At 40.6% G+C, this 27,265-nt stretch overlaps 1 protein-coding gene across 2 annotated transcripts in view; it reads right to left on the reverse strand.

Annotated features, from left to right (window-relative positions):
- LOC121960299 (WD repeat-containing protein 70) overlaps positions 1 to 27,265 on the reverse strand; it is a 53,872-nt gene that overhangs the window by 21,161 nt on the left and 5,446 nt on the right. For both annotated transcript variants that reach the window (XM_042509961.1, XM_042509960.1), the window contains exons 9-13: positions 24,482 to 24,558; positions 14,585 to 14,759; positions 1,745 to 1,844; positions 1,222 to 1,306; positions 978 to 1,116 (exon numbers count right to left, since the gene is read on the reverse strand). In XM_042509961.1, coding sequence (XP_042365895.1) covers positions 978 to 1,116; positions 1,222 to 1,306; positions 1,745 to 1,844; positions 14,585 to 14,759; positions 24,482 to 24,558 — 576 coding nt within the window. The remainder of the gene's footprint in view (positions 1 to 977; positions 1,117 to 1,221; positions 1,307 to 1,744; positions 1,845 to 14,584; positions 14,760 to 24,481; positions 24,559 to 27,265) is intronic.

Here is a 27,265-nt window from a genome sequence, read left to right on the forward strand (position 1 = left end):
ATATTGAGAGATTTTACAATGCAGCATCAGAAAAACGACTCAGAAAAATCTTGCATTTTAATACCAATTAAGTCCTTACTTTTAGATCAATGAATTCTATGCCTTTTAAGACTTTTTAAGAAACTGCTGGAACCCTGTTTAAATGGAAGCCTTTGACAGGAAGCTACAAACTGATACCTGACACTTGCTGCTGCTGATGGGCGTGATGCGCAAGAAGCTGAAGTTGAGCTGACGTTCTCAGTGTCAACCAATCATATCTTTTTGTGTCTTGGTATTTTGTTGTGGATCTTGCGTCTGTTTTGTGTCTTCTCATTTTTCTATCTATAAATGATTAATGTCAGTGCACACTGTCCCTTGATAAATAAAATGAAAAAAATGTTGCTTGCAGCATTAACACAGAATTAGCTTTACATTGACTATTTAAAAAAGTGTATCTGCATTTATAATGCAGATATCTATTTATAAAGATTCACTGAAAAGACCAGCACACAGAAGAGGAAGTCTTGGTCAAGATACCTACTGGCTACCCTAGATCAGCCTGGAAATCGCTTAAGTCAAATTCCATACTTTCCTATACTGTGTGGGAATCCTGAAATAAATACGACCAAATTAAATAATAGTCTTAGATTATAATCCGTGTTAATAATCCTGTGTTGAGTTAAATAGGAAGTTAAATAAATCTCCATATCAGACCAGTCAAATCTGTTTGGTTGTCATAATGGGGCCTTTGGCTGCTGTTGTTGTGTTTTCAGGGAGCTATAACCAAATAAAAGCATTTTAAGGCTGCATTTTTTTACTTATGTGGAGGAGGAATGACATGCATATTGGTTTGATTATGTTTCATTGTGGATTCATTACGTTTCTTTTCCACTGCGCATTATTTGGGGTCATCTTGGTTTGCGTCCAACATATCAGCCAGTTGAAAAACATCTTGCAGTGAAAGCAGTTGTGGTTGTGGAGACTGAGTCAGAACTTACTGCATTGGTGACTTCTATTTCATAGACCCTCTGAAAGGAAGCTCGGTCGAAGAAAACCAGCTTCCCATTTCCCTCCTCTTTCTTCACTGAGGTCCCTGTTACAAGAAGCTTGTCATCGGGGCTAAAACAGCAGTCGGTCCTAATTTGGAAAATTACACAGACACATTATTCTAAGTTCATATCATACATGTTATTTAAGGTAATAATACAAATTGTGATTAAGACGACGGGTAAAACTTCTCACATTGTGAAGTAGTTGGTCAGTCCAGTGGCTACATTTACAGGATTCTTGAAGTTGCGAATATCCCACATCTTCAGAGTGTCATCGCCTTAAAAAAAAAGATGGAGACAACAGGTAAACTGTAAATTGTGAAATTTACTAAACATAAAGTCCCCACAGTAAAGCTGTCTTGGAAGTTATTTACTTTGACTTTTCTTAACTATACAACAAGGCTGTGAGAATTACCTTTCATTTACTTTAAGCTGAGTGAAGGACTCTTAGAAAGAGTTATTCCTGTTTGTCTTTGTGTTGGAAACTTCCTGACAAGATCACATACCAAGGAGGAACTCAAGTGTTTCTGTATATAGATCTCTTGTTTCTCTTTTGTGTTTTGCCGGTGGTGGCATCCCTTATTTTTGCACAGGAAGAGTGAAGTGAATTCTTCCCTCTGTGCTGAGCTGCTGATGAATGCAACCTCAATGTGTACAACTGCTGGCTGCAGGATTTGGATGATGCTGTAAGATCAGGGTCTTTTTTTTTTTTTTACCTCCACGTGAAGCGAGAGTCATGCCATCATAGGAAAAGGAGAGGCAGGAGGTGTCTGATCCTGGAATGTGTGCTTGCCGACAGTGGAACTTTGTATGGACCTGGGAAGAAAAAAGGACTAGAATTACCTCGGGGCTGTTGTTCGCCTCCACAAACCGGTCAGGTTGCAGTTACACTTCACTTCCATGTCTGTCCTGAGTCATGCAGCCATGACAGTTGACAATGCTTGAAATGAAAATGAATGTTGCTGCAAAATGCCACATATTCTTCATATTCAGCACAGAAGATCTATACAAGGTTTAATCTAAGATTAATGACGCCATTTTAGTATTCAACCAAATGTCTCCCCTTTTGTTGCTGAGTTTTCATGTAGAATAATGTTTTTTTCCAAACATTATGATGTCACAGTGAAGTGGAACTTTGCTATTTTGGATATAAAATGTCATCACCTAATCATTTCATTCTATTAGACATTTGTGTGAAATTCTGTCATAATTAGCGCATATATTCTTGAATTTTGGACAAATTCTTATCAGTCCATCCTTGAGTCCAAATATTTCTCTCCAGCTGTTCCTGAGAATTTTTGACCACAAGAAGGGGACTGACGGATGGACAACGTGAAAACATTATACCTCCGGCCATGGCTATCGCTGACACAGAGGCATAAAAACAATGCATTTCCTATAGTTTATACATTAGCAGTGATGTGTAACACAGCTGGAGCAGCAGAGTGAGATGTGAACAGCGATGACCAGGTATTGACCTGTGACCAAGACTAAATGCCCTGTCATTATTAAACACATGAGCTTGCTTTATGTATGAAACTAAAATTCTAGTACAGGTCATAACAGCAGCAAGCCCTTCCTCTTTGTGTCTAATATTAGTAATGTGCAAGTGACAAAAGTAAAAATACTTGAGCAAATACAGAGGCGAATTTATTTATATACACTTGGTATGAACCACAGACAAGCCTCAAAGGGCATTAGAGAGACAGAGAAAACCTAGACAAGATGTAATTGATCATTACTTACAGACCAAAAGGAATAAATAGTGCAGTCCTGGCGCTCTCTGCCTTTTCCATAAACATGCTGCCTTGGTCACTACTCCTCATCAATATTAAAAAGAGCTCTTACAATTTCCTGATATATTTCAGTATGAAACTGCAAACGCTTTGCTTCAGTAGCAGACATTTCACTTTGTCACTGCGGTAACAAAAAGACCTTTTCATTCTCTGTGTCTTCAAAACAACACACGGTTTTCATTTCCTCCATGAACACTATTCAACTTTGAAGCTTTCTACAACTTATGCAATACCAGCAACTTTACACACTGTACCCACCGCACTCTTAAGCTACACTATAGACCACAGAGATTTACCTTGGCAAGTTTAGGTGCCTGTTTGACAGATTTTGATTTTTCCTTTGCTCCTACCTGTAAAAGCATTATAATATTCCAACCAGTACCAGAGTACAGTTAGCCAGCTTATGACGCACATCAGACACCCTTTTAACTGCAGCACTGGGCTATCATCACCCTTTTGATTCTTTCTTCTTGCCATTAAAGGGACAGTTCCCCTAAAAAATAAATATTTTTCCTTTTTCCTTATTTTGCTGAGTGTTGGAGACATCGTCCGCAGAGATGCCTTCTCTCAAATATAATGGAACTGGATGGCACTCTGCTTGTGGTGCTCAAAGGCCAAAAATGTATTTCTTTTTTAACTTAAAAAACAAGGTCTCTTTCCAGAAATTAAGACCTGTTTACTCAAGATAATTTGCACTTATAATTCAAGTGGTTTCATGTAGGAACTGTTTTGCTTCTACTGAACTACACCTGCCAACCATATCACCACGCAGATGAAAAGAGACAACGCTGTTGAATTTACCATTCATTTTTTGTGCTCTCAGCACCACAAGCCAAGTGCCATCTAATTGCTGATAGCTCAGAAAACTCCGAAACTCAGCAACTCCCACCAAAATAATCTAGACTGATAAACAGCACTACAGGTAAGAGGAAAAAATGTATTTTTCCTTGAAAAAAACATGAAAAAATGTATTTTTTCCTCTGGGGTGAACTGTCCCTTTAAACAAGTGTTATGTCACAAGTGTTGACCGGTAACATTTAAAGCATTACATTAAAATATTAACAACCACAATGTTTAATCACAAAATATACATTTTGGCCTCTCAACAACACATGTGCCTGAGGCACAGAAGACGACAATAAAAGTGAGCGAAGAAATAAATTAATAAACACACTTTTCTCCCTAAATCAGTTCAAGGGGAACTGAGCCTTCCATAGCTGTATATCTTTTGTGGCTTTAAAGGAGCTTTGTTAAGTCTGGGAAAATACAGGGTTATCTGATGATAACCTTAATCATGTCATCAGGGTTATCTGGGCTTGGGGTTGGATTGTGTTTGAAAGCCAAAGGCATTTGTAACACAACTACTATTTAACCGAAGCTGAAATAAAATTAACCTGCAACTATTTTGACAATCAATGTCAAAATGATTTGCTGCTTTTCTTTGTTTTATGTGATGCTAAACTGAAAATCTCTGGGTTTGGAGCTGTTGGTCTTACAAAACAAGAGCTTCAGGACAGTGTCATAGGCATTGTTCATTATTTTCTTACAATTTATACAGCCATTAAAAAAAGTGATTAATGAAAAACAAAGAAAATACATTTACAATGAACTGAAGTCATAAATACGAGTACATGTAATACTAAAAGAGAGACGTTGCACATATAACACATGACATATCAGCTTACAGTGGAAAAAGAGAGGTAGTTTGCTCACTTAGTATTGCAGCCCCCCAGGCAACATTTCCACCATGGTCTTCATCAGTCAAATCATGTGGATAATTCTGCCCTTGTAACTATTTCCTTGGCATGTTGCTGTATATGAGAATGCCATCTTACTCAACTTGGCAGTGATGATCAGCATGCATCACTGAAAACCAAGTAGGCTAAGTGACATTTCAGTCGAGGTCATTGTATGGAGGTGAGAACAGACTGACTACAAAAGCAAGAGGGAGTGTAATCTCATCTTTGTAGTTCATAGGATAAAAGCAGGTAATGAGCACTTTTGAACCATTTCAGAAGAAGCATTGGTGGTATTTTAGGTGGAGGTTTGGAAACAATTCAGAATTACATCAGACCATATTTAAAAGTCATCCAAAATATTCCTAATTAATCCCAGCCACTGCAGCAATGTTCCCCTCTGCAAACAGAAGCATTTTAACATCTCGTGGAAGCAGCTGTTTTCAAGATGGCCAGCCGTGCGATGTACTTCCTCAGCCCTCACTCTGAACAAGTGGTGTACTACTGTAGTGCAGAGAGTGTGTGTGCCAAGGTCTGCAGCTCCAGGCTGGAAATAACCCAGCTCAACCCCCGCCCCGCACACACACAGACATAATTCTCTCTATCTTTCTCACACATACATACAAAGGAACAGCGAGAAGAAAAGCTCTCACAAAGTACACAGCCGCCTAAAATGTGGACAATGAACAGAAGTAAAAAAGGAGATAACCAGTAAAAAAATGCAAATTCATGTTACACTTGCTAACCTCAAGTGTATAAAATGGTCTGTGTTGAAGTCAAAAGTTGTAGCATTTTAAAGTTTTGATTTGTTTGATTCTACAGTTTATAAATTAGGAATGCAACTACTAGTAATTATTATTTTTATTGTCAACTTTTTAAGGTGCAGACTTCACTGTGTAGGATTTAGGGGGATATATTGGCAGAATTGGAATATAATATAAAAAATAGATTTTTTTTTGTGTGAAACTGTATGAAAGTAAGTTGGGTTTTTGTTAACTTAGAATGAGTTGCACCACAACAAGATAGGACCATTTTATGTTTGCGTGTCAGCTACGTAGTTAGCAGCCTCTCTGCGAAGGGCAGTATCAGGAAAAAATAAATAAATAACACGAAACTGCTTAACTCTGTGTTTTTACCAGGTCCGTTTGTTTTGGAATGAACAAGACCTCTGCTGATGATTTGGCTCCTGGTAAAAACCTCCTAAATGTCTGGATCTTAAGTTATCAGAGAAAAAAATTGTGCACACATTAAGAGGTGCTAGGTAAGTGGCCTGCATCCGACAAACCAAACACCATAGGAGAAACACTGATTTTGTGTGTGAACCTGCTTTATTCAGTATTTTCACAGGCTTCAATCATTGTGTCTGTTTGTTTTGGAGAGGAGGCGACCTCTGTGGATGATCCCGCTCCTGGTAAACCCTCCTGATGTCTGTATCAGAGAAAAAGGTGGGTACACAGCAGGTGCTGGGCTAATGATATCTCTGCGAAGAGGCGAAAAGCCTGTGAGAAACACTGATTTGTAATATGAAATTGCTTTATTTAGTGTTTTTACCAATTTTAATCACGATCCCCCCCCCCACCCCCCCCCACCCCCATATTTACCTCCCACTACCTTAGTTTTACCCGGGTACAGCCAGATTACAGAGATCGATCATTAAAAGACAGTGGTGACGCAATAGTCTGGGAAGTAGGCTTGCTAACACTCAAACAAACATAACCTTGGTTTATACAGCTACATTTTCATTAATTCTAAACGGAATGCAAATAAATCAGTGAAAAGAGAATTGCAGCAATACAGGCTTTTGACTCGGAGAGGTGGATAAGGAATTTGAAGTGAGCACAGAGTGTGGAAGACAGATAAGATAGAGGAACACTGGCGAAGAAAGAGCGGGAGAGAGCAGAGCGTGAGGTGAATGAGTGATGTGTCCTTACGATACAAGAAAGAAAAAAGGCCATACTTCACTTCCAAAGTAAATGAAGGGAAGTTATTAACTTGCACGAGACAGATAACACTGTTACCTTGAACTGTAGATAGCACGGACTCCACTTTTTCAGGCCATGGCCATTTAGCCTCTGTAGTCTCTCCAGGGATAATTTTCTGCTTCCCATCATCATTTTACTCATATATTACCTCGGACTTAAATCCATTCTCTTCATTTCTTATCCTAGATTATCTTCCTATTCTTTTATTCACTGCCTTTAAAAATTGACTTGGTTAAAAATAAAAGTCAAGAGTTCAATTTAATATAAAAAGTACTTTCTCTAATCTTACAGCGGGTGGGGAACAGGGAGGCCACAGGCTATCTCAGGCCTACTAAACAGCAGCTGAAGCATAATGTGTAAGGCTTAAACCCAGTCAAACACAATACTTTACCTTGAGGGTGACCAACTGAGCTTTGAAAACTGACTACTCTACGTGATCAGCCTTAAACAAAGATATCTAGAGCTCCATTTTTACACAATCACAATGAACACTGTCACAGCTGTGCCATGTGCACATGGATAATGAGAGCATTTTCAAACTGACAAAGTTCTATTCATATAACTGCGAGTGCATCAGAGCACGGTAGCACAAATAGGTTGGGTTAGTTCAGCGGACTATGAACAGAAGGGTAGGCTGATGAACCATTTTACTGTAATTATCTTAGCTGTTGCATGAAGCTCAATGATGCACCATAAAAGTAGATCTAGTGGAGAGGCGGGTTTCTAGGAAAACAAGGCTAGGTCAAAACAGTATATGGCTGGACTGTTTATGAAATGGTTGTTACGGTCCAGCCCAAAAATTCATGTAAATATATGTTTGAATATAGAGCTGTACACTTAGACACAGTCACACAGCAGAAGGGACCGGCTCTGAATGAAGCATTAAGTTGTTAATATTACTCATGTATTGGCTTGCTAGTTAGCTATTTAGCTTGCTGATTTCACCACACAATCATGCTACACTGGTTACAGAAAATGAGGAATACAGCAATATAGAACTGTCGGTGTCCACAGCTCTGCCAGCCTGTCAACACCATCGACTTAAATAAGGTCAGTGCCTGTTTAATTCGAAAGAGCAATGGCCAATGGGGATACAACAGCACTTAGGTAAACAGTCACTCTGAACAATGGCGCAGCTCCATCACTCAGTCACTCTATAACAGTGTCATCTCAGAGGTGCAGGGTTGAAATATATTGCATTAATATACTGCGAGGAGATGGTGCTGAAATCTGGTTCACATTACTCCAGAGAGAATTGCAAAGATACATTAGTTTTTCTAAAACATCACCCAAGAGCATGTTTTTCCCCATAGCCACAGGTTTCCTAAGGTCAACTAGTAAGAAAGCTATGAGCTCTTGTTCGACCCGTGATGAATCATTGCACAAAGTTTGTTTTTTTCTCTCTTTTCATCTGACGTCTTTCTCTCCTAGATGAACACCATCTGCTGTTAACACATGCTGCGTTTTAACTCATTTTTTGTGTATTGTTATGTTACACTGTTTTCAGTGCCGGCTTTGTTTGCACTGAAAAGAAATGTTTTCTGCATTTATACATTTAAAAACATGCTCTGGTCTTAAAGGACAAAGGTGAAATAAGAAAAGGGGTACCATCATTCAACTCTGAAGTAAATTATGAAAAGAAAAACAGACAACGGTGATAAGTGGGCAATAAATTCAAGGCAGAAAAATAATAAGGATTATTTCATATTTTAATCTTGATGAATAATCCCAGTCAGTAGAAGTGGTCTGTTCAATAGGTAGCTTGCGGTTATTCTAGCTGCTTATGCAAACATATACCCCTACAGCTATTTCTGGATCATTTACTGCTGTTGTGAAAGCTTGAGTGTTTATTTACTATCCTGATGTTGGCTGGCATTGGAAGATGCCACGGTGTTCGCTTCCTGTGATAATCTACACAGCCGGCTTGTGAAACCGGATTCTCGTACACAGTTTGAAACTTCTCTCGCACCTTGTGACTTCCTCTGTAAACTGTGCCCTTCTCATTGGCCTAAACACGCAGCAGGATTGTGAGCCTATTTCCACTCAGATATGCATGTATACCAGTGATTTATCTATGGTTTATTTGATAGAGGTAAAGTACACAGACAAACTGAAAACAGCTGTCCGATGTCATAGCGTCAAGAGCAGATAGTTTGCAACACTCGTGGATGAAACCAAGATTAGAACAGTGAGGTAGAAAGAAGGAACACTAAATACAACAAGATATATTTAAACACATTAAAAACATCACATTTAAAAACTACACAAGTACAGGTTTCTTGCTGAATTTGGTAGCTTCTTCCACAAGGTGAAATTCGCATCAATCTTTAAGTGACAACACTTTTTACCATCAGAGTAAAAGATGTTTTGCAGAATTGAACCTTACAATTATTACATGAAGCTGCTCTGCTAAAGCTCTGAAATCCTATGTGCAGAAAGGTTTGGGAGCAAGTCTGTTAAAATGTACAAGATTGTGAATACATGCATGCATAATGCATATGCATGTGCATGCACATACACACTGAGCCCTAATTCACATCTACACCCATTCAGCAGCAGGAGTTGATAAATAGCTGCAGGAACACAGCATTAGGTTTCATCCGCAGAAGACTATGATAACAATCTACCACACAGCCAACTGTTACTAACCACACTATCTGGGCATCGTTATAAAAATACTGCAAGCCGGTGCTGCCTTTCCCCAACCTCCATACTTTTATAACCGCACACCTGAAAGGCTTAATGATGCCCACTGTGCAGTCAGTTGTAACATCTCACTCTGACCTCTGTTACTTTCTGCGGATCAAGTGGCCAAACTGCAGTCCGGAGCAGCTGCTCTGATCTTTCATGGAAATCAACAAGTGGTGATGGCGAAGCCGCGTGTGTGTGTTAGCAGATCACAGTAGAGCGAGTGTCCACATAATCCGAGAGTGTGTTCCACTGAAGTGACTGTATTCCCTTACGGCTAAACTACAAACTGCAAAAAGTAGGACTGTGTTCGTGTTGACTCTTTGATGGTCTTTGTTCTGGGTTTACATGGGTGACAAAAGCATTAACTTCATTAAAAGCAAGTCTTGAAGGTCATTTTTGTGACTTTTTGTCCTCACATGTAGGTTAAAGGTGGGATGATTGGGCTGTGTAGCAATGTAAGACATAAATCACTATGGAGGACCGAGATCCGGTGTAAATGTTTACAATCGCGCTATCTTTAGCCTGGTGGACCAGTTTTATTGCATTTCAAACGCTTCCATGACATATTCATAATTAGAGTCGTGCATGTACTCCAGCCAGTTATCAGATCCTGGACAGTTTTCTAAACATTTTCATCGGACTTAAATAAGATCTTCTGTTATTCTCTGTTTATAATCTTCCACAGCTCCATCTTTGATGACCCACAGAGTTACACGTTTACAGTGATGCTGTGCAGAGACACATTAGTGTGTTGAGGGTCTTATTAGGCCAGTAACTACAAATGATGTGCTTGCCAGTGGTGGTGGTCAATTTATGCAGGTGTCAATAAACTGCGTTTAACACAAAGAATGTATAAAAATAATCAAAGTAGCCAGAGTGATTTCATCGATGGTTTTTATACTCCTGTTTTGAAGCCTCAAATTTGGCATTTTGGCTTCCATCATCTCAGATTTTTGACTCCAGAAGTGAACAAATTTGAATGAGAGGGTGAGGCTGTGGAGGAACAAGTGGTGGATCGAATTCATAGAGTGCAGTAATGCCTCGCAGACAGCTTGCCCCACAAGGTAGCTGTACTGTGTAGCTGTGATTATGCGTAACTTTAAGCCTTAATAAAATGTAAACAGGTGAGTTATTTTGAGATTTACCCCTGCATAGCTCCCGTGAATGTCAAATCTGGCTATAGCAATCAAAACCATTTTTTTGTACAAGGCTGTTAACATGTTTTTTTTTCTGTTGTAAAATTTGTCGTGTTAACATAGGGGTCTATGGAGATTGACTCACTCTTGGAGCCAGCCTCAAGTGGCCTTTAAAGGAAGTACAGTTTCTGGAACTTCCCTTTTTGACCTCTGTTTTCAGCCCTGGAGGTTGTTGCTTTGATAAAGACAAGGCGTTGACTGAAGTAAAATGAGCCTGGAATCTTGAATCATTTTATGAAGAACAAAATGAGCTGAAGGCAAGACTCACAAAGGACCAAAATGAATACAAGACTTCCCACACTTCGAAATCTCTGGACCAATTTAAAACTTCTTGGGGATTTTTGGTTTATCATGATTAACGATCGATTGCGGTGACAAAGCCAGCAAAAGCAGAAAACAAGAGAAAGTTTACCACATCGACTTATGATAACACTCCCCAACAGAGTATTTCATCAAAACCACCTCTTCTGGGGTCCCACTTTGAAGTCTGGAAACATCCAAGTCCACCAATGACATCATAACATTCCCCAGGTTTCTGTGGTAATGTTTTCGAACGAAACGGCCTGCACCCTCAACGCACAAACTTTCACAGAGCGCACATTACCTGGCAACCATTTAAATGCAGTCTTGTAATCCTGGCACCGACCCCTCTGGTCCGAGCATGCAATCACTCTCTGTGGCAGTCCACTAAAAGAGACCTCCTTGACCCCCATCATAGGATCAATCAACTCATGTCAGGGTTCAAGAGCACGATGTGTCATCCTCAATAGCTTCTCTTCGAGCTCAGCTCTAGATCAAGGTCATGTACATGATTGATTGTGATTGATCTGCCTGCATATTCCGGCCATGAGTAATAGTGGCGATACAACAGGAGATAGGCCTTGTTTAAGTGGGGGAGGGAAGTAATAAAAGCATTGGGAGGTCAACTCCTTTTTAGGCTTGTGGCTGAATTCAAGTCAGCAGCACAGGTTGCTGATTAGGGCAGAGGGCACCAACTAAATTCTTGAGCCATTCAGACAGGACAGGCTCCAGTGGTCAGGCAACAGACATGACTATTGTAAGCTGCTATGGGACGCTGGGTAAATATTTAGTTTGGAGGAAGAGGAGTAATAAATTTGGAGAGCTTTAACCCAATAACTCAAGGCCTGCTGAACGGTGGGATGATGGGTGAGTGGACAACATAGTTACGTGGAAGCAAAACAATTCATACGATAGGAATCCACCATCTAAATACATTTTTTTGTGTCCTGTGATTACAAAGTTGACTGTTGGAGTAATTATCATGTAGCCTACTTCTCATTTGACTAATCTGGATAAGCCGCTCTGTCCAATCAAGCTGTTCCAACTCACTAACTGCAGCTTAATTGTCACAGTCACTATTCTCATATGAAATAACAGAAGCATTCACCCTTGTCAACATATGGCGTTGGAACAAAAAAGACATTAAACAAAAATGTGCCAAAACGTTGGAGGCAGAAAAACAACCTCTCATTACCAACAACCTCTCATAGATGAACCAACTACACAAAACTCGTGGTGTCCACATACTGGTTGTCTTAGAAAGTATTTAGCAACATCTGTATGCAGCCCTCCATCAATTTTATTTTCTGCCTTAAAATGCAGGTTTATAGTGTTTTAGGGCTCCCAGGTGTGTATCCACAAAATATTTCTTACACCATGGAAAAAGAAACTTGTGAAACCATGTTTGCAAAAGCCATATTGTAAAATAATACCAAACTGGAATGATGCCTGTATTATGCCGTCTGTGAAAATGCTGAATTATGAATACTGTTGGTCCCCTAACCCCCCCTATTCCACAGGAATGTACCTTCTCCCACCTCTTTTTCTCTTCTTTACATCTGGGTTATGGAGGTGAATTCTGTACGTGAATGAGCGTGTGAGCAGTCAGCTTCAAAACATGCTCATTTTGCTGCACATGAAGTAAACAGAGCGTCACTGTGACAGCCTTTAAGAGGAGAGACTCATGAGTAGACAGGCAGGCATGGGTTAAGGTGTAACTATGGGTCATAAAACAGTCGAGAGGCCCAGAAGATCTCGATGAAAGATGGAGGAGATGTATTCTCCAGCCTCGAATGGAAGTCATTTTTATCCACAGTGACGATTTGTCAAATAACTCAAGTGAAAAACAGCCAAATAAGTGTGAGCAATGCTACTTAGGAGCCAAGATCAACTATTACTTCAACAATGTGAATCCTGAAGAATGGTATGAACACTTTGATCCCTTAATTACCTAATTAACTAATCCTGGAAAATGTACAGAGGGAAATTGTGATTGGGCCTCCCAGTAAGTTTCCTGTTACTCAACTCAATCATCATACGTCAGTTAATTCAGTTACATAATCAGCTATTTTGAGCAATGCTAGCAGCGTTGCTCTAGGGAAGACAATGTCAGTGTGACATCCAATCGACAACTTTGGTCCAGAGTGAAATACCTCAACAACTGTTAGATCACTATGATGATCCTTTAACATGTAGTGCCATCATCAGATCAAAGTATAAATTTGTCCAAAACTTTGGTTTAGGATGAAATACCAGCACAACTAACTGTATTTCTACCAGGCTGAGCTATAAAAGTGCTAATTAGGGATCGTTAACAGAGACAGTGGATATGAGGAACATTATAGCTGCTAAACATCATGTTAGCATTAAGCTCAAAGCACCACTGTATCTATTATACCATTGAACAGTGTTAGCATGGCTATAGACTCTTGTTTCTTGTGAGTTTCACTGAAATGAGAGCAACTCTGGCCCAGTCTCACTGCCATGTACCTGGTTTTGCCTAGTTCACACAACACAACTTAAGCCCTGACTTTAAAGCTCGCTGACAGTTTTTGGAGCTCCCCGACAAAAGCCCAAGATCAGAGGCAAATCGGCATTGACTCAGTTCTCAAGTGCTACATGAGAACTGATCAAAGACGCAAGCCGAGATGCTCATTGATGTATCCCAGAACCAGATATCGAGCATGCTAAATATCTGGCCCTGTTAAGAACTATGTCAGCAAGCTATAGCCATTGATGTATAATAATAACCACAAACCGAATGCCAAGATGGCGCCTATTCACGCCAACTGCTCGCTAACCTAAGTTTCTAGTTTATGTGCTTACCTCCATAGTATGCGGCTCACTGAATTTGCAGATTTCCTGCAGACCCAACCTACGAGAATTTACATTGTGATGACATCACAGATGTTGAATCGTTTTTCTTAACATGGGGAAAGTTTTGCCAACATAAACCACAGTAATTCATAATAGAAAGAGTCGTAACTTTTCTTGTTTTCAATTTTGAGGTGTCCTGTCAAATGTTTTACAGTTGGTGGGCCTATGGAGGTCTTTTACATTGGTGGGTCTATCGGGAAAATGCTTTTTGGGGAGCAAATCCACAAACTCCCACTGCGAGAAATTAATAGCAAGGCGGAGCGCCTTTTCTGAGGGCCTGGCTGCAGCCATTGAGAGCACAAGACAGAGGTTGCAAGCAAACAAGGAGCATTCAAAGGTTTGTGTGTTTGTGGTTGAGAGGGAGAGAGAGAACACTATAGAGAGAGGGGATGAGAATGTGGAAGGTGGACCATTGCGTGAAATGTTTCAGAAAGTTATGAGCCTAAAAATGTATTGAGAACACTATTTTGTGGCAGTCTGACTTTGATATTTTGTAGTAAGCACTGTCCCTGACCCCACGTTTTAGTTCGACCTGCTCATCAAATGAGGGGAATTCCCTCTGGGAAACATCTTGTAATAAGTAACCCCCTGTCACCGCTTGGTCATGTAGTGAAAAAAAACACAAGACTTCAAGATTGCTTACAAGACAGCAAGTTGAGTAGTGTGAAAGATACAGAATTCTGACAACTTTGTAAATCCTATATTTTTAACTAGGCATTAGTGTGATAACACTGTCAATACAGGTCAGGCATGCTATAATCATTTTCTCAACTACTTCCTGTTTGGACAAATGTATTTCAAAGCCAGACATTTTAAATTCAGGTCAGTGTTGGTGAATTGTTGAACTCTGACCTCCCTGGCCTCTGACCAGGCGACCTGAGTCTCATGACTCTGTAGGCCTTAACAAAACAAACATCTAATGTTTACAACCTACTGCACATTGAGGTGGTTAGTATGTGTGTGTGTTCTAAGACTCACGCTGAGGTTTCTGTCCCAGATCTGGATGGTGCCATCCTGACAGCCGGCTGCGATGAGCTTCCCATCACGGCTGTATGTGCAGCATGTGGGGATGACCTTCTTCCCCTGGTTGGAACGTGGTTTAAACACAGATTTGTGCTGCTTCTCCGAGTTCAGGTCCCATGTGCGCACAGTGCTGTGAACAGACAGAGAGTTTAATTTATCCTCACACAACTGCCATGATGTCCTCATAAAATATCTATCCCTCAAAACATACTTGGTCATCAACACCATCCTCCACTGTCATAAATCAGAATCAGATAGAGATACAGTGAGCCTCAGCCATTCTCATGGACATAAGGTTAGGGGTTAGCAAACAGCGAGACGTAGATCGGTCTGACAGGCGTGTCTGAAGCTTTCATGAAATCCTTTAACAAATTACAGAACCTGTACCACTTAGAAGAAATGATGACTTTTCAAACAATTTTCAAACAATGACATTTTGTCCTATTTGCTCATAGGCAAATAGGCAAAAAACTTTTTATAAATGCCTTTCAGCATATGTTTATTTAAATGGTGCAAAAGAGGACTAACATTATCCTAAGAAAAAAGAAAAAAAAGATTGTGAGAGGGTATAACACCTGGCACGTAACCATCAGATAGTGCTGTGGACGGGGCTTTGAGCGAGGCCACAGAGTGGTGACTGCAGACACAGAAAGGCAGCCGCATCAGAGCCAAAGAAGCACATTTTTCAATTGCGATAACAGTAAAAATGCTGAATATCACAGGTGATTATCTGCCCGGCTGATACACAAACTACGTCTGAAACTTCAGTGTTCAAAAATAGAAAATAAATCATGGCATCAGATGTTTTGATCAAGGCTGGCCAGAAAACCCTGTTGCATTTAACTTTCCTATATTATGGCAATAAGAAAAAAAGGATGAAGTTACCCGCACAAGCCCTTGGAGCAAGAAGATTATTCAGATAGTTACAAGGGTTGTAAGTATTTTTGCAAACTCTGAATTTCACAGGAGAGTGGAAAATAATTGGAGAGCTCCAAGTTGTGTAGTTTAAACAAAGTGAAACCTTTGACCCTGTTGGCATGGCTTGGAGGATGTCCAAGGATGGGATGCTGCACAAAACTCATCCCTAACTAATCTAAGTGTATAGGGAAGGCTGCAGTGATTAAAAAAAGTTTATAAAAGGAGGAGAGATATAGAAACTGATACAAGAAACAAGTGATATAAAAGTGATATAGTGATCTCTTGAGCCTTTAACCTCCACAATTATTTGCGGAACTACTTGACTACACACAAACATGTTTAACCCACCTCTCACATACCCACACCAACTCTGCCAGACAGAGCGTGTCCAAATGTGTCTGTGACCCACTGCTAGTGAGCATCATGACCTTTGGGTCATGAGGTCATCAGAGGAGTATAAACATACTCCTCAGGGGCTGCTACTAACAGCCAGGCAAGGATTCCTCTATGGCTGGCTACAAAGTCACAGACACATACACTCAACTGTGTTTGGATAAGTCTAACAATGTGATACAAATGCCAGCTGGAGGCATATGGTTTCAGTGAGAACTGGCAAGGGTCAAATAAAACTCTGTTTGATGCACAGTTGTGTTTAAATCCACATAAACCAAGCTGTTCATAAATCAAAAAGTCTCTTCCTGGAAAAAAAAGACGCAAACGCTAGGTATATAAAAAGGGTTCCCCGGGATAACCTGGGGGCTACTGCATTGTACAGTAAGTGTTTACACGAGCGGATTTAAATGTGGACGTGTGAGAGAGAATGAGAAAGAGTGATGGCCATAGGCTGGATGACAAATTGGTCCACCTGCTGCCTCACACAGACATCTCTATTGTGTTTACAGAAGACTATAGGCGTCTGTCAAGCCAATAAAGACAGCATAACCTTTCACGTAGCACACAAAACCTGGAATGCTATTTATCGTAAGGGCTCTTTCCAAAACATGGCACTGCTGGCTGTCAGGGGGACAGAACAGAGAGATTGGAGCCCACCAGTGTGGAGCCAACCCTGAGCACAGGGCGAAGACTGCACACCCTCACCTGTCAGGAGCAAGATACAGAGCTTGACGGGGAATGGAAAACTTGGCTCTAATACGTATGTAGCACTATAAATTTGTTAATCAAACTGTAAAAACCTCAACCATTCAGGCAACGGAAATCAACAGAGGTGGTAATAAAAATTAACTGCAGCTAAACCTAATTAAAGTTGCACCTTTTACTCCAGAGGGAACTAGAAGAACAATCAAAGAGCGCATACCTGTACCAAGGCCAAATGCCTTATGTCGCAATGTTAATTCTAAATAATTTCTGTATCCTCCCCGTGGTTCGGATCTGCTCCAAAACTGAACGGGTTCCTTCTTGGCCCATGCTACACCATTCCAACAAGTTTCATGGAAACTGATACAGTAGTTTTTCTGTAATCCTGCAAACAACCCGACAAACTGCATCGAAAACATGACCTTCTTATTAGACATCAGGGGAAGCCTTAAATTGGATTTTAAAGGGTTGTTAAATTGCTGTAAATTTTCCTAGGAAAGTTAAGTTAAGAGATGTTGGAAAGACAACTAAAATATAAAAATCATTCCTTTTAATGGTGAAATTATTTAATTAATTATAGATAATTATAGTCTGACATCGGCAGCCCACAGAGAGAATATGGAAGCCTGAGGGGAAAATTATTTTGGAAGAGAGTGCAATCTTAAATTAGTCATTTGATTTAATTAAGGTTCAAGTTAACTAAATTGTTTATGTCTGCTTATGATATGGTAACAAGTTTGTTTTGCATATGACATGGCCTTTAAAGCCTGAGCAAATAATCCCCATTTTATTTCCATTATTTCTTGTTAATTGCCACACATTCCTCTTAATTTCCAGAGAAAGTTTCCATCTTGAATATTCCCAGAATTTTGCAACCCTAATCTCAAACCTTATACACTCAGAGGAGGTGAATGTTTTGGGAAAGCAACAGCAATGAAAGAGTTTGAGATGTCAAAATATCCACATGCAACATGATGAAACCGCCAAAAACATTGGAGGGCAATACCTTCGCCCCTTCCTCTTTCCTATAACCTTGTTTTCTCTTCAATCAGCAGCCCCCTTTTTCCCGAACAAACGCTTCACAGACAGAGGGGTGAATGTAATAAAATGAGACCCATACAACCTCAGTCATGCGTGTGCACTTTACGAGGTAGCACAGTCGTTCACACATCAACTGAGGATTGACAACTCCCCGGGCCCCAGATTTTATCTGTCCGTCAGGTTACAGGCTTGGTGGGGGAGATGGTTGCCAGGATCGCTTTCCCAGATGATGAGATAAGGAAGAGAGAGGGATAAGAAACGTAGTACAAAAGGGTACGTCTTGTATGAGGTTGTTTATTGCTGGAAGTCAGATGATGGGGATAGGCTGTGTTGCCTGATGACCGGTTGACTGACTAACTGGGGCTCTGTTATGAGAAAGGCGGATTAAGAAGATGGTCCATCTTGCATCAGAGCTGAAGACGATAATGTTGGGAAATGACAAAAGAATTTTGGGAGGAGGCTTACACTCAAGCAGGGGAAAAAAATTAAAATAACACTCTGGTCTACAGTAAGAAAGTGATTTAAATTATTCAAAACATTATTAATGTGGCTCCAAAGTAGAAAATCAACCTAAAAAGGCCTCTGCAGGTCAGTTGAGACTACACAGTAAAGGAACAAAATGCTTGGAACAAACTAAAAGAAATCAATACAGCTCTTTAGATTTAATCAATTAATCTAGATGAGATACCTTTCTCATTACGCCTCGGACATACTTTCTGCATTCTGTGAACAGCTACGGACTTGTATCACTCGTGGTCCCAAGCAGCTCCATTCAGGCTACAATTAAGGCTCTGCATCAGTCTGGGGTCCCGTGCGTGCGCATTTCACCAATCCGTACTCCATTCCAGCTGGTCGCTAGGAGCTCAGCGCCATTTGACTGTCTTTGTATTCCTTTAAAAGGGTTACTACAGCTTAAGATAAGGTAGATTTAAGACTTTAAGACTTTTAAGACCAATTTTACAATAACCAAATTTGAAGAAGAAGAATAATCAACAGTTGTGCTTCAGCAGAAGGGGCCATGGAGTTGAAAAAAATAGAAAAATATAGCAAAAAAGTAGCAAGGATTTGAGGAGATACAGGCTGCTGCATCTATATGCGCTGCTGTCCACTGGAGTGTAGGACAAAAGATTTTGTGACTGGAGCATTCACATTCTGCATTCTACTATGCATAGAGTTTACACGATCACAAATTTTGGCCTGCACGTGGACATCCACAGAAGACTCAGCACGGACAATGGCGGACATGGGCAGATGGCAACATTTACATCAAGCAGCCCAAAGCTAAGCTTCAGATGTGGAAAGTATGAAGCACCCTTAAGGAAGTGGCCCCATATTTGGTTCAATAAGAAAAGAAACAAACACTGCACTCACACACTAAAGAACTAGAAGTTACTGTCAGTCAAAAATTCAGGCATGACTGTATATTGAACCAGAAGGATAAATGCACTCCTTAAAGTATGGTATGTGCGTTCTTGGGCAGGATATGGAACACTGGCGGTGTAAGGCGGGCAACAGTTGGAGACGAGCTGGACTGTGGATGAACCTGATGTGTTTAACTGTGTGAATCGCCCCAACATGCTCACATACACTTTGTAATGTCTGTCCGCACTCCTCATCCCTGTTCTGTCACGCAGATCACACTTAATAATCCAGGAGTAATGCCCTTTCCCCTCTAAAGCAACCCTGCGGGAAACTATCATAAAGCATTTGGCTGAAAATTCTTAGAAACAAAAAATAATTGGGACATAGTGGATATAAAAGATAGAAAGAAATACTAACTCATAAAAAACTAAAAAAGTGCCTAAAACATGCAAAAAACATCATCCATAAGCAGGATTTATGCAAGCACTAGATCATGAATCTTCCTTGTGCGACTCTATTTTTGCGGCTGCTCTCCAATGACAATTCCTTAATGTGTCACTGTACTGTATATCACATCACATCACATGGTTTGAGCGTACAATGACGACTAATAGTTTGTTCCTAAGCAGTTGCCATGTTGTCTTCAGGGTCTCCTTGCATACAGCTACGCATCCACCTCCAGCTGCAACCCTGACAGCAGGCCAGCACGAAGGGAATCCCTGGCATTCAAACCTCCTGGAAACATTCCTCAATTGTGTGTATTTGTGTGTGCGTGCACATTTGCAAGTGTGTGTCACGACCAAACAGAAGTAACATGTGGGCCCAATTAGAAAGTCGCCGTTTGTCCTATTCTCTGCTTCCCTGGCTGAAATTTCAGTCACAAAAAGAGCACAACATGAATTTTTGATCGTTCTCCCGGGGCGCTATAAAACTATGCAAAGTACAACCGAGAATCAGTAATGTCATGTCCTTGAAGCCACTAACGCAAAGCTTTTAGAGTTTGTTAACAATTCTACGATGTGCAGTACGGTTTGTTAAACAGAACTTATTCAAGCTTTTTTTAAGCTGCTACTGTTTAGGATTTTGTTCATTAGAAAAGGCTGCAGTTTTCATAATAAACCGCTAACACAAAAGTCCCAGCCATATTTTTAGTTTACTTCAAGTTCAATCCTGCCAAAGAAAAACTTCCACCGGGAATACACCCAGCACATATTGCCTTCACTTTCTGAGAAGTAAATCTGCGGTTTTCAAACAGGTGTTCAGTCTTTCAGCAAAGACTTAGTTAAAGTGTCTCAGTGCTTAATGCTCATTCTCCCTCTTGGATCAAACATGAATAATGTTGGAAAACATTTTACTGTTCAACAATCACACAATTCTCAAACGGAATGACAGAGGAATTTGAAATGTTGACACTTTCACACCAGTTTGAGCACAACTGCTTTTCACTGACGGACTTGAGTCGTGTGTAGTTCTGTTGAAGCCCCCTTTCAACTCTTAGTATAAAAGGACAATCACAAACACCCTGCTGCTGCATTACTGAGCTTCATCAGTGCCTCCCTCTCATCCACTTCCTCTCAGGGAAAAAAAGTCCTGCTCAATGAAATAATTCAAGGAGCTGGGAGGCAGTTGTCATGAATGAGATTCCATATAACAGGGGGGACCTTTAATTAAAGAGCTGGGCGGTCCAGTGATCATGCTTAATAACCTATTGAAATAAACACAACAAAGACTCTAACTAGGCTGACGCAGGGAGAAAGACAGAAAACCAAGGTGTAGGTCTGATGTTTGAGGACACACAGCCAGTAGCAGACACCCACTGGCACTATTGGCCAACTGCTGGTCTATTCCCAAGAGGCCCATTCACCACAGTCTGACCTCTGTAGACTCCATAGTTGTTTAAGGGGGCCAAATACAGCTAAAGAGGGATTAGCAAGAGGCCACAATTGAATTTGATATGCTGACAACAATGTCAATCAAGCAAAAAGACTTTCAAACACAAATCAACCAATGAAATTAGCAATTCAGACCATAAAAATTGAAAGGGGGCTCTTTTTAATACAGAAATTCAAAGTTTGGGTCTGTCATGCACACAGAGATTGCAGAGGAAGTCCTCATTAATTTAGTCCTGTGGCAATTTCTGGCTTAATGCACAGCCAGATGAGCTCTGCTCTGGGGATCCCAGGCTGTACTCTCAAAGATGCTAAAATTTGGCAAAGCTAAAAAAAAAAAAAAAGGCATGCTAAAATTTTAACTGCTTCAAGCTGGAATAGGCAATTTTCTTTTGGCTTAATTGGCCAAAAATCCCATAATCAACTGAAATTCAAGTGGACTTAGACAAAACTAGTCTTTGGAACCTCCAAATGCTCTGTTTTCAGGCTTTCGACAATCTAGCCTGTGACGGGAAACTTTGATTATTTACATGTCATTTCAGAGACAGGGCGTTCCTATTGGCTGTTCTACAAATTCTGATGTGCAGGCAGCATGTGTAAAGTTATTATTGGTATTTAAATAAATACATATGGGACTCACAGCAGCAGTTTCAAGAAGTTGTAGTTATTGGCTTGTGTTTGTCCTCGAAAAATATCCAAGAAAAAAATGTATTTGTGAGAAAAATACTGTACAGGTGTGCAACTCTCATTGCATGAATTCAAATACTGATTTACAGATGTGCCAAATTTGACCATGACTTCACATTTTTTGATACGGGTGTGTGAATGTGCTTTGCATCATATTCACTGCAGCTACTGTTGCAAAAATGTGAGCTTATGTTTCATCATTTGTGATTTTGTAGTATAGGATTTTTGCACCTGCAATGAAGAATTTGAAAAGCTATAACTGCTATGTTTTCATTGTGGAATAAAACATCTGAAAGTGTTACTAGGTGACTTCAAATTTACAGATACACATATGTGACTATTATCTGTGACAACAAATTCCACTGTCCAGGTGCTCAGCTGTTTTGCTCCAGTAACACATTCATAAGCATGTCCCTTCGGTGAAAGCCTGATTCAATGGCAAAAAATCCAGCAGAGCAACTTGCCATTCAGCATTGAAAACAACTGCCTACACTACAAAGTAACCCAAAAAAGTAAAACTGACTGATCAACAAGACAGTCTAAAAATAGAGTCTGAAAATAGATAAAACATGTGTCAATATCAGTGAAGCATTTCAGGGATGGAGAGCTAATGTTGCTAATAATTCAGCCGTCTGCTAACTGGAGCTAAAGGCTTAAAGCTGTGGCTGGCAGCAGCAGGAGATGGACCCCTAGTCAGTGGCTGCAGCACCCTGGTTCCAGACAGCACAAACACCATCTCTGGGGGACCAGACAGCCATGACTCCCTGCCTTAGTAAACTTTCTGTTACTGCCTTTACACAGGTTAGACCCGGCACTGACACCTGGCGCTGGCAGGAGGGAGGCAGAGGGATCATGAAGTGGCTAGCTAGCGAATTCTCAACTCACTGTGGTCTGACAAACAGAGAGAGAGAGAAGCACAGGCAGCGAGGGCTGAACGATTCTCTACAATTAAATAAGATTAAATAAATCAATGTATGGGAAAGACTGGGCTGTATGTAGGCACATGCATATGCCCATAGTTATCTGGTGGGTGTAGCTTAGGACAGAGAGGGAAAGGGAAGAGCTGCAGGAGGTTTATTTTCAAATTCTGCTGTTTTTTTTGTTTTTTTTTTTGCCTCTTTCAGATATCTGCCTGCCCCAGCTTTAACTCTGAAAATAAAGAGTCACCAGAGGACAAAAACAAGGACTAATGTAACGTGATCAGTGTGTTTGGCACCTGGCATCAACATTCTGTAGGAGTTTGGAAAAAGGGAGTTTGATTAAAGAAGTGTGAAGTCTGAGGGGTAGCAGTTCGACCAAGAAAATCAAATACAGCACGTCATCACCAAGTAGCCCCTGAATTGCACGCTACATTACTTAGGCGCTGACAAGTAGAGGTGCAATATGAGAAATTTGACATGGGGTTACATGGGCAACGTCTTTCACCTGTTAATCACTACTGGCAGTCCCTCCTCTCCCTCTCCCTCCATCTCTGAGATGCAGGTTGCTGTGCTGACCTGCTCTGCTGCTGTGAACCCTCCTCATATGCAGCTGCTCTGCCTTTGAATGGTTCCCTGTGCGCTCCTCTCCGCTGTACTCCTGTGAGCTGGCCAGGGGCAACACCCAGTGTTAACGTGCCAGGGGAGGATTTCCAGAGCCTCAATAAGAGCTAAATAAACCAGCCTCCACATCTGGGAGAGCAGTAACACTGGTAAACACTGGGCTGCAGCCTGCCCACAAAGCTAGGCCCTTGTTTCCACTTAATGATGATAGCCCTGGATTTCTGCACTGCTGCCTGTCACACTCACTTAGACTCATCACTGTGCTCTCACTCAAAATCACACGCTCACAAATATTCACTCACACCTTTACACACGGCAAAGGGTTACAGTTTCTGCAGTCATACAGGATTGGTGCTGCTTTTGGGGAGGCAGAAGATTGCTAGAGCTCTGATTTCTGAAGTGAAAAGATTAAAAATATGTGTGTGAGACATCTTGTTATCTCCAGCAGTGTTGCTCTGGTCCAAATCACTGCATACAAATAAAAGGCTGCTTTTGGACTACTTCCAGTATAAAATGTGCCATGTGTCAATGCACAGCTGTGAGGCCAAGCTACTCTTTCCAGAGACATAATCTGGACTAGAGGACTCCCTGCTGGTGACAGAGGATGAGAGCAAAGAAAAATCTAAGCCATGAAATACACAAGTTGTTTGCACAGTAAGTGATGATAACAATCAGCCATAGTGTCTATAAATGTATCATTAATTATGCCACGTCCAAAAAGACTTTCACCTGACACGTTAAAAGGATATTCTGGTTGTTGTATGGTAGTAAAAATATTTTTATACACTTTCCTAGTATGAGAAATGAAATAATGACACAGAATGGACAAAAGTTCATTATTAACATATAGAAACAGCAAACAGAGGCAGGTTATAGCATGCCATGTCATTACTTTTAAGCACTGTGTGTTTCCAATTCCATCCAGTGAATACTGCTCCCTTACAGACTTTATAATAATGTATCGGCAAAAATGGCAAATTCTAGTGGTAAACCAACATATGTCTGATATGCTTGTGCATGGTGTAACTACTTTGGTGACCATTTCTCCTCCCGAAAATGTAATAGATGATTGTATAGGTTTATGTGTAACAGCACAGCTACAACAAAGTCTGTCACTCACTCAAGCAAGGAAAAGTTGTTGTCATGTTATAACATAGTTATATTTATCGTTTAATAAAATATTTAAATGTAATGCCATCAATGTTATCCCTGGACTATCGGAATTGATATAGACTATAGATATTTTTCAAAGTATTGTATTGATGTTAGAGATTCCAGTATTGTGACAACACTAGAGCTCACACTTATTTAAAACTCACCCATCATTGGAGCAGGTCATGAACTCTTCTTTTATCTTGGGATGCCAGCAGCCAGAATTTAGCATAGCTGTGTGGCCCTGAAAAGAGCAGAAAGTTCAAATTAACAAACCACACACTTTTAACCGGCACTAAACTGTTGCTGGCCAAATCCTGTGGCAAGCTTCCAGCTGCTTTGAGGTGAAGCGGCACACACGTGTGAATCATGTGGTTTATTGTGAGTCCAGTTGGCAACATGGACTTTCACTGCTGCCGTACAACTGTTACAGTTACAACAGAAAGAGCTGGTGGAACCTTTAAAAGGTGAAATGTCGCCAGGAGGAGCCAATGACGGGGAATGCAGTAAGATGTGTTTTGCAGTCTTATTGCACACAAATTACACGCAAAGACAGCTGCTGTTCTTCACTGTTAAATCTTGAGCCAAAACTGCTGCGCCAAAAGGTCACCAGCTGATTATTTCTGGGGTGCTATTACGTTTTGTGACGCTGCATTTTCTGAGTTGTGTTGTGTGAACAGCATGCCAACGGCACAGCCTGTATCCACAGAGACTCAGTCATCAACTATGCAAACCAAAGTTCCTAGAAGGCACCATGGTGTGGCCTGATCTGAATGCACCTTAAAGGTCTCTCCTATGAGGGAAGGATCTTTTTGGCCTTACAATTTTATCATTTTGTAACTTTGACTTTTGGCCTTTCTTGACATACACCTTGCCCTACAACTGACCTGTGAACTGAGGCAGTGCAGCACGCTGTGTCACAGCTTCAAACAGCAATCTCCTGCAGGAGTAACTTTTAGACGTTTCCGCTGCTGGGGTAGTCCAGCGGAGAATTATTCATAACAAGTGACTTCAAAGGGGAATAACCTTGAGCGAGGCCTCCCCCAGTGCCAGGTCAGAGAGGAGCAATTCAGTCAGTGTGCTGCAAAGAGGCTTCAGACATGACGTGCCGCTATTTGACAGGATGCTCAAGAAAAGCAGAGCCTTGCATGAGCAGAAGTTGACCGAATGACATTGGTATGTGTGCATCAGGAAGAGAGGCCTGCCTGTTCACTGTCAAATACTTTAAACACACCATTTAAGCAATTGATAAAAGGGAACTGCCCATGTCTTAAATTTTATGGTAAAATACACACTCACTATATGATGAGGTTACAGCTCAAATGGGCTGTGAATGACTGCTTCCCTGCTCTGTGCAATAACATGCATTACAAGAGCCTGATGAAGGAGCCGCTACCTTCCTAAACAAACCTGATTCCTCTTCCTCAACAGTTTAGGACAACAAATTGCCAATGACTAAAGAGAAACAGACTGATGTTAATACTTACAGCAAGCCAAAATAAAGGAGGTAAATGACAAACAGCAACAAGAATAGAAACTTTGATGATAACAAGTGACTAACTGGGGACAAAACTGGCATGCAAGGATGTAGTTTTGAGTGGCGGACGTACAAAAGCCAATTTTGAGCATCAAACACTTCATTTCGTGTATTCATATAATGTGTACCTTCAATGCATCATTTTTTGTGGAATTGTCCTTGATTTAATCAGAATAAAAGTTATCTGCTACTTCTATATATTTTTTTTTACGATGGACGAAGGACCATGTTCTAAATATTTGGGGAGGGAGGGGTCCCCCAGAAATCTACACCTATGCTGACATGCTCCATTTGTTTTTATTGCAGCTGCATTTGAACTAGTATCTATATTTGTTAGGTTTAGGTTTTTATAAATCAATAAAGCAAGTTGACAGAAAATGCATTTTGATTTATCTGGCTAATGACAGAAAAAAGTTCATTTATGAAGCAAAATTGCACAAAATTTTCTGGTTTCAGCTTTTATAAGATGTGAAAATCTGAAATGCTCAATTTCTCTGTTTTTCTCTATTTGGATTTCGGACTGCTGGAAGGACAAAACAACCAATTTGAAAATTTTGCAAGAAAACTTTTTTACTTTTTTCCTAGATTTTATAGAACAAACTATTACTCACACAGTGGGATGAGGTGAGAGTCAAGTTATTGTCAACAGTAGAGGCTCAGACTTAATTATCACATGAGACACAGCTAATCGACTGGGACACTGTCAGCGGGCCAAAAGGCATTTTCATTGAACCAAACTCTCCCATCAGCTCCAGATGGGGCTGAGCAGGACAAGAATGTAGGACATCCAGGAAAACACTACTTGCAATCAATGGGCCTTCACTTGTTCAAGTAATTCATACAGCTGGTATAAACTATGTCTAAATGCACTGCAGCTGGCACGGATGGTTAGTGACCACCAACACGACTTTCTCAAACACAGTAAAACCCAAACATGGACAATTAATTAGGATCCTCCTTTGTAGAGGCAGGTAAATGCAAGAGATGAACCGCGGCAGTCCTAAAAGCATGTGGTGGTCCTCTCCCCCTGAGAGTGCCTCTGGCTGGTCAATACAACACAGAAACAGAACAGCTAATGGCTGCACCTTGCTGTCATTAAACGTTGGCAGAATCTACCCAATAGAGAAAAGCATTGCATCCAGCCTGTGTTTGGAATTAGCACTCATTTTCGGGCCTGTGTTTGCTATAGAAAACATTATTGCCTGAAACGTATTTAAAGCAGCTAAAATCAATATTTTTATAGTATCAAACTACAGAATGAAAACAATGTAAAAAGGGTTGCTCACAGTGATGAACCTACAGAGCATTATCACCTGAAACTATCATCATGAGGAAGTCATACAGGGCAAGAAACACTGATCAGATAGGTTTTAAACAAACATCCAGGTCTGCCAAACTTATTTGGAAGAGAAAA

Source organism: Plectropomus leopardus, chromosome 20, assembly GCF_008729295.1.
Source record: "Plectropomus leopardus isolate mb chromosome 20, YSFRI_Pleo_2.0, whole genome shotgun sequence".
NCBI classification, from domain to species: Eukaryota; Metazoa; Chordata; class Actinopteri; order Perciformes; family Serranidae; genus Plectropomus; species Plectropomus leopardus.